The sequence below is a fragment of the Emydura macquarii genome, unplaced genomic scaffold (genome assembly GCF_026122565.2).
Source record: "Emydura macquarii macquarii isolate MOO-44397 ecotype Brisbane River unplaced genomic scaffold, CSIRO-AGI_Emac_v2 contig_18, whole genome shotgun sequence".
NCBI classification, from domain to species: Eukaryota; Metazoa; Chordata; order Testudines; family Chelidae; genus Emydura; species Emydura macquarii.
Window position 1 is genome coordinate 11,329,041 of NW_027130155.1, and position 14,691 is coordinate 11,343,731.

Sequence of the window (14,691 nt, forward strand, 5' to 3'; positions counted from 1 at the left end):
AATATCCTTGGAAATCTGGAACCCCAAAATGAAGTCAGAGGAACAAATTGAGCCTGGGATTATGTGAACACCAAGAGACCTAGTAATGGCTTTAAGGGAAATAAACTAAAATCTGTTCATGCGTCACTTATAAGGTAATTAAAATTTAAATATCCCCCAGTCCCAGGTAGCAATAGGCACACATTGATTAGTGTTGGGGGAGTAATTAGGTCAAGCACTAAATTAATACTCAACCGTTGCACGGTTCAGGGAAATACTGATCTGACTTGTAGTATGGCCTCTGTCTTTGTGATGACTCTGCTAAATTCAAGTCAAGGTTTAAACAGGTCTGGAAGTCTCTTCTCAACTGCTGATGATCTCCATCTCTTCCATAGACAGAGGGAGACAATGCAAGCTGAGATTCCTTCTATCTTGCCTACAATGAGCAGTGAGATTTGAATTACCCAGCATGGACTAGAAAACAAGCTGAAACCAGAGAACATATGCCACAGAATTTGGTGTCAGGAAGGGAAAGAAAGGCATAAGGAAGCGTGAAAGGTTAATGTGAGTCATTGGGGTTGGGAGTCAGAGTCAGTTCGGGTTAGGAGGAGAGGTTGGATGATGAATAAGAGTGGACAAAAGTTAATGAATTTTGGATTAAGTGTATAAATCAGAAATGTAGGTCTGGAAGGGACCTCTATGTCATCTAATCCAGTCTCATGCACTGAGGCAGGACTAAAAACATTATCTAGAACACCCAAGAGGTGTTTGTCTAACCTGTTCTTAAACCTCTAGTGGTGGAGATTCCACAACCTCCCTACGTAACTTGTTCCGGTGCTTATCTACCCTTACAGTTAGGAAGTTTTTCCTAATGTCCGACCTAAATCTCCATGGCTGCAATTTTAGCCCATTACTCCTGTCCTTAGGGATTAAGAACATACAATTGATCACACACTTTCTAACAACCTTTTACACACTTATCCTGTCCTCCCTCAGTCTTCTCTTCTGTAGACTAAACCCAATTTTTAACAATCTTTTCTTTGGGGTTGTTTTCTAGACCTTTAATAATTTTTGTTGCTCTGCACTCTCCAATTTGTCCACATCTTTTCTGAAGTTTGGTGCCCAGAACTGGACACAATACTCCAGATGAGGCCTCATCAGTGCTTAGTAGAGTGGAAGAATTAGTATGTCTTGCTTACAACACTACTGCTAATGCAAACATCATCCTGGAATTTTGTTTTGCAACAGTGTTACATTGTTGCCTCATTTAGTTTGTGATCCACTATAACCCCCATATTCTGTTCTGCGGTACTTGTTCCTAGGCAGTTATTTCCAAGTTTGTATGTGTGAAGTTTATTATTCTTTCCTAAGTGAAGTACTCTGCATCTGTCCTTATTGAATTTCATCTATTTCAGTCATTTCTTCAGTTTGTCAAGATCATTTTGACCTCTAATCCTGTCCTCCAAAGCGCTTGCAAACAGTATCTCAACTTCGATAGGTGTTACTCAGAACTGCTGGCTCTCACGTGTGACAGTTATCTGGCTTAGAATTCTAATTCAAGATTCTTTTATGATCCATTTTTGCTAGTTTTCAGTTCTATTATGAGTAGAAAATTAGGACAGTTGTATGCCAGAGCTGGAATTTAATTGCACTTAAAAAAAACTTGACTGCATTTGTTCAGCTCACTTACTTTACCCAAGATTATCTTCTTTCATGGATCAGCATTTTTTTATGTTCAAAGTGCTGAGATTAAGGATCATAATGAAAAGATGAAAAGCAGGAGGCTTTAATAGGATTAGTTCAATAAAGAACTGTAATGGGCACTTAGTATTTATTGAACATGTTCCTTAAATAGGAACAATTAAGAAACAGCAGTGATTTTTGGAAGCTCAAGATGCTAGAAAATTGAAGTTTGTGGATATTGTTCCATGAGATTAATTTTCTTTAGAGATAACCTGGGGAATTCTTTAAATTACCTCTTCTCGTGTGATGTGTAGCACCATCTGCCAGATCTGCAAGGAAGACAGTTATTTTTAGGAGGAGATATGTTTTTGATTAAGCCTTGAGTCATCAAGGTCGCTATTTTTGACATTCAATATAGTGAAATAGAGGCAAACATTTTGTCCCATAATTTAAAAAAAGGATGTACTTTATTACCCCAGCTAGCACTGATGCCTTGGAATTGCTTCCTGTGCTCTCATGTAGAGAGCTACTAATTTCTGAGATGTTTACTTTCCTTTTCAGTGGAAGCATTATGGTGTTTAAAAACCACAGTATTATTGTTCCAAGTCATTAGGACAGTGTTTTGGGGCAGAAAATCAGCCCCCAACACTCTCCTCCTGTCTTCAAGGGAAGGGAGGAGCATATGAGTTTCCTCTTCTCACCTCGTGTCTTTGAGCTAATCCCCTATTTTCGTTTTAAAAGGTGGCTTGCAAGGAAGGCAGTTCCACCAGCATCAAATCCAGAGAAGGATCTTTCAGTGAGAAGTGGTTAACATCCTTCTCCTCCCCTATAGTCTTCCACAGCAGGACCCAAGACACCTAATAGATTTTACCATTGGACTGCAGCTTCACTTCAGTAATCAGTGAGCATACTTTCTGCATCAGAATTCCTGGAATAAGAATACGCAGAAGAGGAATTTTAACACTGCACAATCTGGGATGTGTCATGGTAGACCAAAAAGGCTCTAAATCCAAGAGTGTAGCAGCAGCAGCTTACTGCATAAGGCATCAAGATACAGGTGCTGCCTCCGTTTTGCTGAGTCCATTTAGCAGACTTGTATGGCTGCCCAGCCCAAGCAAGCGAGTGCTCTCCTTCCAGCAGGAAACAAGACACTGATACCAACTAATGATTTTAATCACAAGCCTCATGAAAATTAGTGTTTTTCCCCCTCAGATTCCAGTTTCTGGATTCTTGTAGTTCTAGGAGAATCTCAGCTTTCATAAAAAAAATTCTAGCCCTCTTGCAGGCAGAGAAAACAAACTTGAGACCAGGACAAGTGTCCCCTACTAGGTCAAAGCAGAAGGCAAATAAATGAATCCTAAAATGGTTTTGAGAGTCTCATGACGTAAGCCAAATCTATGGTTTTTGAATGCTTGGGATTGGCAATACTGCAAGTGTCCAAACAGACCCCATCTTTTAGCCCTTTCTTGGGCTCAGTATTCTTTCTTCAGCCCTTCTGCCCCCAGGACAAGGTTTTCTGCACCATCTCTCTGGATGGTGCCATAGAATGGCCCACACCCTCTTTCTATGCAAGATCCCAGGATTGAAACCTTAGGTTGTGGGCAGCTATCTGCACTAAACCCACTAGTGCTGAGTTCCACATCCTACAGTGCCTACTACTCTTGCTCCTTTCTTGGTTTCTTCCTCCCACAACCTTTCCTTTCCGTCAGTATAGACATACCCTTCTCAAGCTACTCAACAGGGAGTCACCTCTGATATTTCCAGTGATCCCCGATCCTGGAAAGCTTCCCAGCATAGTACTGCTCCTATCAGCTACCCTTACGTTGGGACTTGGTTGCCTCTTATAATTCCCAGTAGGCCTGCTCTCAGGCACCTCCTCTTCATCATACAATGAGGGTGCGGGAGAAAAAACATATGCACGTCAGAGCTAGGATTTGAACTTCTTAACACCCCAGCTCATCCTGTGACAGAGTGCAAAAAGCCATGGTTTAAATCCTGCACCAATTGTCAGAGTTCTTGAAAATTATGACCCCTTTAAGTTAAAAAAAACTCTCAAATGCCACAGTGATGAGTGCAGTATGAGAACAAGAATGGGACCAAAAGGCCAGATGGGACAATGAGGCTGTGCTGCTGCAGCAGAACCTTTTGGAACCCTCTTGGGTCCCCGTGCTGAAGAACTGAGAAGGGCAGACAAGTTATACATGTCCCAGAGAAGTGTTTTTCCTGGGAAGATATAGGTCTATCTTGCTGGCTTTGCCACAGAATGAAGGTGGGAGAGCTGAAGAGCCTGAAGAGGTTGTCAGCTATCTGCTTCCTTAAGACATCAGATGTGTCTTGGAGATAAAGCTCACAAGGGAGCCCAAAGGATTAAAAAAAGAGGGAGGAAAAGTTCCAAATTTTGATGGGTGAGGAGATGCTAGCCTTAATCCGACCCCATCTTGAAAGAAAGATTTGTGAACCTCAGGAAAGAGGTGGAGTTTCAGCTTTGTAGCAAATTCTGAACTCTTGTGAGTTTTACCTACCTTGATTGTATTATACTTTTAGGCTTTAGATCTTTTGATGTGGGAATCCCTACCAGCCCCAGCATATCTGAGGGTTCATTTTCAGTAAGCGTGTGCTAACATACACCTGCTTCACATGCACACTATTCTGAACCGGCACACATGGCTAAATGGGTGCCCACATACTGTAGCCAATGTGGGGGGATGTACACTGTGTATCCAGTAGTTCATGGACAAACGTTTGTGGTCATTTTTTTCTTATGCAAAATGAATGTCCACAAGCTTACTGAAAACTAGGCTTTGGAGTCTTGTGAACTGGTCATCAAACCTTCTTTGTTGTAGCTGTCATGTTTGATCACCTTTAAATAAGTCTCTATGCCCCTTTCCAGATGAGTGGTTGAGTATAGTTATTTATGCCTAACACACACAATTTTAGAGTCAAACTGCATGCAGTATGCAACACAGGAATAAGTGTTGTGCTCCAATACTTCTGGAGCCCAGGAACATAGACTCCTCAACACTTTCAGCTTCATGTTCATTCTCAAGTACTCCCAAGCGTTTTGCCACATCTTGTATCATCATCTACTATGATGTCCCATGTGCGCCAAGTAGCCAGTCTTACAAGATTCACAGCTATGAGCTTTGGAGTATCGGACATTAGAATTTAGCTCTTAGTCTCCAGTGACCGCAACGACAAGTGCTCCAAGTCATTTGAACTTCAGTCTGTCTTTTAGCCTGTTCACTTATAATTCATAAGACAGTGGCATTCTATTTCACTCAACACAGCTCCAGCAAGCCTTGCCAGATTTGTACAGGAAAAGATATTTTCCTGTTCACATCAAACCTGTTTTCTTTTGGGAAAAAAAGATGAGATCTTTTTTGCCTTGTGGTTAAAAAGGCTGCTATTGTGTATACTATACACTACTATGACCCAATCATATAGTCAAAGGGAACAGCTTTGTTAGTGTGCCATAAATGTAACTCCAGGACTAGTTTTCCACCTATATATTTTACAAAGGGAGAAGTAGAACATCAAGTCTAATAAGCTCTTAGTTAATGCTCTTTGTTCTTGCTGGCTGATTTTTAGACGCCCCAAGTGAACCCACAACAATATGCCCTCTTGCACATTGCCCATAATAAGGAGCAATACAGCTGTAAAACAGACTAGATAAATTGAGGATTAAAATCAGGGTTTAAGAGTAGAGGCCAATTTAACATGCACAAATATGGCCATATAAACATGCAGAGAAAACCTGATTTAGTAAAGTCTTTCATCCAAACTTCACCCCAAAGTTCTTTTCAGAACTAAAGAATAAGATAAAATTAAGTATAGAGAAATTAAAGTGGCATAAAATGCACACTCTCTATCCATTTGAGGAAATGGAGAAAAGTCAAACTGATGGCTAAACAAATGCATTTAGATAAGACGAGATGTAAAATGGACAGTCAAAATGGATGTTGTAGTTGGTCCAAATATGGTTTTAATCATTTGGTCATGTGATAAATATCAGAATCTCACACTGATTTAATTAACAAAAAAACTGAAAAAAAAAAGAGGGACTCCACTCACTTTAATGGTCATACTCCAGTTTTACACCAGTGGAAGTTCAAAATCCACTTTATATTTTGTCTTGAGAGTTACGTAGACATCCTCTAATCCTTGGAATTTAGCAAGGAAAAATTGCAGTAAGTTATTGACCAGAGATGTGTGTGTGTTTAAAGATTATTGGTCCTTTGCAGAGATTATACAGGGGAAGAAAATACTGAAAATTGAGAACATTAAATGGTGGTGTCACAGGCAAAGGGGGGGCATTTCTCTCCAACATACCCCCTTCTGACCCTGCAGGAGAATTATACTCAGCACCTCCTCATGTTTTTCTCCATTTCTCAAACTACACTGGTTCAAAACATGTATCCCTTTCATGAGGTCTCATTTATTAAGTCTTTCTACAGAGCAAAACTCGCTTCATTAGTTGCCCTAGTTCACACGCACGGAGTCCTGGTCAACTTTCTTGTCCCGCTTCAGGAGGCTGGCCAGGTCCCTTTCTGGAGCTGGAATTTACTTTTAACAGTCACTCTGTCCCTCCTCCAGCCAGGAATCCCCAGCTCTTCTCCTTGGAGCTGGGTTGTAACTTATGCCAGCTGTAAGGCCTCAGCCGGCTTCTCTTTCAGCTAGCCCCTTCTACCTAATTAGTCTGCTGAATTCTGAGGACAGCTGTCTCCTGCAGGTGACTGCCCTGCTATGCAGGAGGAAGCAGCATACACACTAATCCACTTCTCCCAGCTCATCCCCAACTGATCAGGCAAGAGAGGAGCCTTCCCGTTCACTCTGCAAAGTTCCTTGTCCCCAGCCCTTAAAGGAACAGTAACTGACTTTCTCCCAAACACTACTTATTCCCAGGATGACTTCCTGTCTACCAGCACCTCTTAAGTCTTTGTGTACATCAAAGCCTCCCAAAATCTTAAGGGCTGTGCCATGTGATGAGGGGTTGGCTTACCCCAGGCAACACTACCCTTAAGTAGTCAGTCTTTCCCATCACAGGTGTCGTGATCATGCAGGTAAACCTAACTATTTGAGGATATTTGTGCCTTTGCTGCTTCTGTACTGTACAATAGATATATTTAATAAGTTAAATTTTCTTCATTAGCTATTTTAAATTCACTGTATATAGACAACATTTGTGTTAAGTATGGATCAGCTTCTGATGTCCCACTCGTTGAGTGAGATCATTACACGAATTAAATACTACTACTGACTGCAAATCCCTGTTTGCAGAATAAGTTACCTTTACCTCACACTGGCTAATAACAGTATCTGGCCTTACACAATATCAAGAAAGATATGTAAATATTACTTAGAAAATGTGAACTATATAGGCCAAATTCTACATTCGTAGCACATCATTGGCTGTGCCTTTTGCCTATTGCACATCCAATAGTTCAAAGTATTGGATATGCAAGGAATGCAGGATCGAGTTCTCTATTTTGAAGATATTCTATATGGGATAAACTTTCAGCTTCCTTCTCAGGAAATGGATGCACAGCTCTTAGAGTACTGAGAACTGTGCTTAATTCTTTAGGCAATAACCTGAAAACATATGACACTTAAATTAAGTTTATCATTACTTCAGTATTAAGTATAATTTAGAGTCCAGTTCTGCAAACATTTATAACCAGGGAGAATGGGACGCAACTCACCATAGTAAACATTACATCTAGTAGTAAATGTTTGTAGGAATGGGCCCTTAGTGCTGTATAATCTTTAGGAGCTCTGAAATCATGCACAGGAAGAAATGTAGGCTTATTTAACTGAATTTACCTTGCTATAATTTGACTGTTAATTATTTAGTCAGAGGTCTTTATGTTTCACAAGAAATAATTAAGCTAGTCCAAAAGCAGTGCTTTAGGATTGGTATCAGATGTGTGTCTAAATACTGTAATTGGAAGTCTGATTTGCATGACTTTACGAGAGGAATATGCAGATGTGAAGGATAAATACAATTCAGCAGTTCACACGCATCATGCGATACAAAGTGTGTGTGCAATTCTTATCGCCTCAGTCTGCGATTATAAAGCTACGGTGCCCGGGCTTTTGAGTTCAGTCACTCTCACTATTCAACTCACTTCTCAGATCCCAGGCAGGTAATAGGGAGGATAAAGTGCAGTATGAATTCTTTTATACTGTTGTCTAGCTCAATTAACCACAAGGATGTCATTTACTGTTCAAAACTGCTGGTTGGAAAAAACTAGCACCACATTTTACATTTTAATATACCCTATTAAAGACAGCCAGATGTAACTAGGTCCAGCTAAGTGCTATATTCTAGTCCTTAAAAGGCATCAGGCTGCTATTTCATATGTATTATAGAATAGTCCTCCAAAATGGGAAAATTGGGATAATCAACAGAATGGTAACGTCAGCAAGTGCAGAGAGATTGGTGCAATCTGAATTAAGATACATTTCTTTAAATTGAGCTGTATTTGTGGCATCATTTCATATATTTATATAGATGAGTCATTGGAAGGATTTTTGTTGTTCTCTTTCTTCAGCAACTTTGAATCCCCACTGATGTACGAAGTCTCAGAGCAGCAAGGCAGCGGCACAGACAGTTCAGGAAGCAGTTTGGGGAGCTCTGTCACAGCATGTAAGAAGGTAACCTCTCTAAGCTTATTTTATTTTCCAAGGCAGATGTAACCAACAGTGCAGCTCTGCTTTAGCTAATGCCTTCATAGGGATTATAGAACCAATTGATGCACAAGACAGTCAATAATATGGAGACATTAGTATTAAAAGCTGAATGGTATGGGTATTTTTCAGTTTTATTTGGATAGACTATGCTTGCCAATGATTTGGCACAACTCATGTTAAGTATCAGTGATAACTTTCATAGGTAGTTTTCCATTTTTTCCTTCTTACCCGAAGGAAGGATATCAAAGCAACAGACAGTGTGAACTCACAGGACTGTGTTATAATAGGTATGCAGGTTCTAGGACTTTGCATAGAGGTTCAGCGCTCTTCTGCCTATTCTGGTGTCTGATTTAGTTGGGTTATCAGTCCAAGATCATAAAAGGGCAAGTGTCATTCTGAGCCAGTGGGAACAAGGGCAGGATAAGGGAGACAACCCTAAGAACCACTAAGGTTAGAGACAAGCTTATGGTAAGGTCTATGTTTAGTTGTAAAAGTTAAGGGTATGTTTAGACTAGAAATGTGTGTGGGGGACGGAGGGGGGAGCAAGGCAGGACTGAAATTTTTATGTACACTTTTGTCACCTTGCCTGAGAATATACAGCTGAAGAACTTCAGACTTTAGTAAAATACATTCAGTGTCCTATAGGGCCAGATTGTGGCCACGTCTGTGTAGGAGCAGGAAAGGGGGTGAGTACTAGCAGAGAGCTAAGGGAGGGAGAGGCAGGGTCACAGCTCTGCTCTGATTTTGCAACAGCTAGGGGTGCTCCGGGGAGCTCGAAGAGAAATTGTGCTCCCAGAGGCACAATACTTCAGCCAGTCAAAAAAAAAAAAAAAAAAAAAAAGCCAAATATTTTTCCCCCACAGGAAATTTAGGAAAATTCTCATTTCTCAGATCTCACCATTTATGAACCTCCACCCCAAAAAAAAAGGCCAACTTTCCATAAACTACTAAAATTTTGACCAAAAAATGTCAAAAGTTTTCCATTGAAAACTGGAAAGATTTTGGTCAAAAAGCCTTTCAGAAATATTCAACTAGTTCTACCCCAAACCACTGTTTTCACTGGGGCAGCAAGCAGTTCCAGCTCCCTTCAGCATGTAGCAAGTAGTAGCTAAGAGCACCAACTGAGATCTTAAGAGTGAACTGAAATGTTTTGTTTAGTCAGGAAAGTGTTTATTTGCTTTTAGTTAAAGAAAAAAAAAAAAAAAAACCTAAAGCAGAACCACATGTAACTGGAACCTGACAGGTATGCCTTGTATTCCTCCTCATTTCAATGAAAATATTGAGAAAAAATGTTCAGTAACATCAGTCCCCCATGGTTCTCTATTTACCCCTGCCAGAGGCAGCTGCTTCACATCAGGTTGAAGCACACTGGCAGGTTAGTGAGGGGAAAATTATGTCACCAATTGTACCTATACAGAAGGGTTCACCCTTAAGGTGGATCAACTTTGCACTGTCACAGACACTGTTAACTTACGTTTTAAAGGACATTATCTCCTCCTCCCCCCCCCCCAGTAACTCACCTGCTCCATGTGCCTGGACCCTTACAGTGAAGGTTTTAATTGTAAAACATGACAATCAGAATCAAAAAATTCACTTCTGCATTTTGCCAACAGCAGGACATTTTGGGCACATTTGAGAAATTGTTACAGGATGTCTTATTTTCTGATGGCTAAAAAGGTATTGGAAGATCAGCTCAGTCCACCACCTTCCCTTTTATGTTATGTTAGACTGATTTTTAAATGAAGATTTAGAATTGCTGTTGGATTGGAGTCACCTTGCTCTCCCTGTGGCAGGGAATAATTTTTAAGCATTCCAGCCAATTCACTTGCAGGTTTGAAGAGCCATTTTTATCATGAACAGCTCCTGTTAGGCAACGTATGAGATGCTGCCTATTACTTCACAGACCAATCTCAATGAATGCAAGATATGTGCTCCTTGATGTCTCATCTTATTCTGCATGTACCACTTTCACATCTTTTTGAAGAGTGGTAATTAACCACAGCAATCAAGATGACCAGGCATAAACATTCAGATGTCTTGTTTGTAGAGCAGAGCCTCTTAGTGGTATTATATGTATCTATAATAAATAGAGTTACTGTATATTAAGGTCTTATGATCTAATCCAGTGGTTCAACCTATTTACTATTATGGGCCACATATACAGCTCTGTGTTATGTGGGCCACATACACAATATTTGTATTACCTGTATGGCCCTGAGGATGTCACATAGGCTGTAGTTGTGTGCTGCAAGTGGCCTGCGGGTTGAGAGCCACTGATCTAATCAGAGAGCAGGAAGCTGTTACACTGAACTTGTGTGAAGTTTTTTTCCTCTGGGAAGGAGTGACTTTTCCACTCTACACTCTTGCTAGAGGGTGATTTAGTTCATTGATTCACCACAGACTAATGCTGAGAGTTTAGTCTAGTTGCAAGTAGAAAACTATTTTAGAACCATGAATTACTGCTGATTTCACATTTAGTGCATGATGCAGCTTCATCCTGAATTATTTAAAGTATGATGATTTCCACTGAGCACCAGATTACAGCAGTGTGGTGCATGCAGCTGTTACACATAGGAATGCTGTATGAATCAAGTTCTGCTTTCAGTTACACTATTGTAAATCTGAAGTAACTCCATTGACCTCAGCAAAATATTATGGATGTACATCAGAGGAACTTGAGCTAAATTTGGTTCTATAGGTAATCATTCTGAGTATGAAGAAGTCTACAAGATCTTTTGGAGCAGGGAGAACCTATTTTGAAATGGACAGTGTAGAACATACTGAATGACTGGTGACATTGTTCAGGTTCACATTACTCATTACAGGTGTGTGCGTTTGCTATATTGCAACTAAATGTACTTTGTGAAGAAGCACCAATTTATTATATCAGTTACAAACATTCAAACGCATGGGTGGAGCAATTGGTCTGAGAAACAGATGTGTCCAAATTACATTTGAGAAACTAATTTGTGCTGTGTAGGACCTGATCCTGCAAATTTATGCATGAGTGGCTGAGATTTCTTATCCTCACAGCCACACATTTGCAGGAGAGGACTGTAGTGTAGCCCCAAAAATTAAATAAGATTCTAGTAAATCTATAAGTATTTCTGACCATATATTATCAGCATAGAGATAATTATCTTGGGACACCGGCATAGGACAAATCTGCAATAGCCCTTGCAAATGAAAGAAAAGTGATCTTTCAGATAACTAGCAGTTAAAGGTTGTCACATGACATGTTATGTCCAATGGTTCATATACTTCCTATCTCTATATCTATATCTAGCAAGATGTACGTAGATACATAGTAGTTACCAATAGTCGACATTACCCTTAGATACCAAACAATGGCCCAGATGATCCCTTTCCATGGGAAAAAAGTAGGAGGGGGATTCTGAGGGAGAAGATAGCCACAAAGATCCTGTGGCAAAAAGAGTCCCTTATGCCATTCTTCAGTGGCATAGAGTTTGCCCCCACCTCAAGGAAGAGTCTCGAGTGACTTCCCCTCCCCTCCCCACCCCACCTCACTCAGATTTGTGGGAGACCACGGGCATCTGCATGGAGGCCCCCCTCCGTGCCTCCACGTCAACTCTGACCCTTAGTGCCTTTGTCTCCTGCCCAGTCTCTCCCCCTTCCTCAGCATTGACTCTGGAAAAACTTCCAGAGCATCTGCACCAAGAGAGAGATGCCATGAAAATGGCTGAGCCCCCTTCCATATAGAAGAGGGGGAAATACGAGCATGTAGTTGGGATGGGAGGGGGAGAAACAGGATGAACTGGGCTAGTGGTACTTCAAACAAACAGTAGTTATTTCTTATGGAGAAACTATTAACAAATAGTCACTTTTTAATGGCAGCCACACACACACCCCCCAACCAAACTACCCATTCAAGAAATGACAAAACCACAATACCGATGTCATGCATATTTAGCGCCAGCCAATCACGACTGGGGTCTATCAGTATCAAACCTGGGACCTTTGTAGCTTAGTGCATGAGCTTCTATTGCCAGAGCTAAAAAGACCATCTCTCTTAGTTAAGACTGTAGCAGGCTCATCAATCTCTAGCTGATCTAGCTAGAGGGGAACAGAGTACCACACTAAGCATGCATGGGTTACACAAAATACATAGACTTTTGTACTGCTTCAGGGAGACAACAAGTGGGCTGTAAGCTAGCCGGATCCAGACCAGAACAGCTGTGCTGGTGGTGTAGCCAGGAGAGAATTCTGCTGCACCTTAGCTGTACTCAGCTGCCAGAACAGGCCTTTAAGACTACTAATGCCAAGTATAGTTTAAAAACATCCATGAGGCTGCTCTCAACTGCATTGGGTTCTGAACTGGTCATCTGATAGCTCAAGAACCCAGGGAGCAAAAAACCACCCTTAAAGACCCCTTTGTCCTCCTCCCCAGGTACTGTACCAAACAGAGTTTGGCTATACCTGTGAACTGGAGGCATTGCACTAAACATTATACAACAAAACATTGAAACTAAAGGGAACAACAGATCTTCTAGTAGAAGTAAGCAAGAGGGAACGAATCAGATGAGACAAACGACCATTTTCAGCATTCATGCGTAATGGAGGCCAGCCATCACCATGAGCCACCGCAAATTTGAAGCAGCCTCAAGAGGTTTATCAGTATTTCACCCACAACTTTGTTCTGGTCAGCCTCTATCCCTCACCTTCAGGCAATCCAAATTGCCCCACTAACAGCTGTGATCTCAGGCTGCCTTCTACAATAGGAAAAAGTTTATCTTGGATTTGCTCTGAAGGTGCAAAAGCACATACATATTGTACCCTTCTCTGCAGTTCCAAAGCTTGGACTAAATTCTGCACTCAGATACATACATACAACTCCAGTTCACTGCAGTGGGAGCTATGCATATCTGAGGGCAGAATCGGGCCAACTGAGATCATCCCACTGATGCTGTTAGCTCATAGCCAGCTTGAGGAGATGGAGTCCTGAGCTTGCTTCCAAACCAGCTGCCCATAAGATAGCATCTGCTTTCCACCCGGCCACAGAGTTCACTCACCATTGGGTGCCTCTTTGTGGCTGCTTCTGGAGACTTCCAATTCGGGTCAGACACCTCACTCTTCAGGAGTCACGAAGCTCCCTCCAGCCAGGTCATTATGGTTTTCCCCTTCTGGGGTATCAAAATCCCACTGGCTCAGCTGTTTGCATGCTCTTCCAGTCTTCTGCTCCCAGGCCAGGTCCTATGCCACTAGCCATGGGGCTAGTAGGGGAACCTGGGCCTGCCCACTACTCCAGGTTCCAGCCTAGGGACCATATGTCTAGCAACTATAGTCTGCTTGCTCCCAGACCACCTTGCTATGTCTCTGGATTCCTTCCTACTTCCCTTCTCTATTTTCTGGCCCCCACCTCTGGGTTTACTAGCCAAAACACTCTCCTCCCAGAAAGTAGTTATTGACTACTCCTTTATTGGGCTTCTTGCCAGGCTCTGTAGCCAAACACACATCCCATCTCCCAAGAAGTGACTGTAAACTACTTTCCCTACAACCCTTGTCTGACCTCGGCTTGCTGGCTTTATACAAACTCAGCCTGCCCCTGCACAGGTGGGCTTCATTTGGCTCTCCCACAGGTGCAGCCTATCAAGTTAATTGTCATAATAACCTACTCTGCCTGGTATGGAGTAGACACCTCATCACACACCCTCATCCCCAAATTCTGTCATGAAAAGAATTGTAAAAAACAAACAAGTTGACTAGACCTCTTGCATGGACAAGTTCAATAGACACCTGAACTATCAACTCATCATGAGCCATCCTGTCCATGCCCCCAGGCCTAATACATGTGACCTTTTCCAGCAGTCATTCAGGAGCTTTAAATACTATCCAAACATGTGCTTTCACTTAAAACAGAGTTCTCTAAAAGGGGATGGAGCGTGCGAGGGTCATGTCGTGACTCATGGGAGGAGGGTTGGGTATGAATGGAGCTATGGATCCCCAGCTCATGATTTTGGATTATTAAATTCATAAATGTTGCCACCAGCCACAACTATTTTCTGTAAAGGTGGGAAGCCACCCTTGGGGAATTTTTTGGGGGTGGGGAATGAGAAGGAGTATATCCTGAAGCCCTGGTAAGAACCTTGTAAGAAGGCAGATCAGGGGAGCACTGACTGTTGCTAAAGAATTTGAATAGCTCTTATCCAGTACTTTTTTCATCCCTAGATTCCAGATTACTTATGTACATACAGATGGGGATACTGAAGGATGGATACTGCCCAAGGTCACTCAGCAAGTCTGTGGCAGGGCTAGAAATAGAACTCAGCCCTTCTGACTCCCAAGTCCCACACCTTGACCCCTGGGTTCTGAAAGAGCGGC

The 14,691-nt window shown here is 41.7% G+C and overlaps 1 protein-coding gene and 1 long non-coding RNA gene across 2 annotated transcripts in view; one reads left to right on the top strand and one right to left on the bottom strand.

Moving 5' to 3' along the window:
* Positions 1 to 13,848, bottom strand: part of LOC137160717 (uncharacterized) — a 29,796-nt gene extending 15,948 nt beyond the window's left edge. The window contains exons 1-2 of the long non-coding RNA XR_010921970.1: positions 13,383 to 13,848; positions 1,956 to 1,991 (exon numbers count right to left, since the gene is read on the bottom strand). This is a non-coding gene — a long non-coding RNA (uncharacterized lncRNA). The remainder of the gene's footprint in view (positions 1 to 1,955; positions 1,992 to 13,382) is intronic.
* Positions 1 to 14,691, top strand: part of SPHKAP (SPHK1 interactor, AKAP domain containing) — a 92,580-nt gene that overhangs the window by 17,001 nt on the left and 60,888 nt on the right. Inside the window, exon 2 of the mRNA XM_067559391.1 lies at positions 8,214 to 8,316. Within this exon, the coding sequence (XP_067415492.1) occupies positions 8,214 to 8,316 (103 nt within the window). The remainder of the gene's footprint in view (positions 1 to 8,213; positions 8,317 to 14,691) is intronic.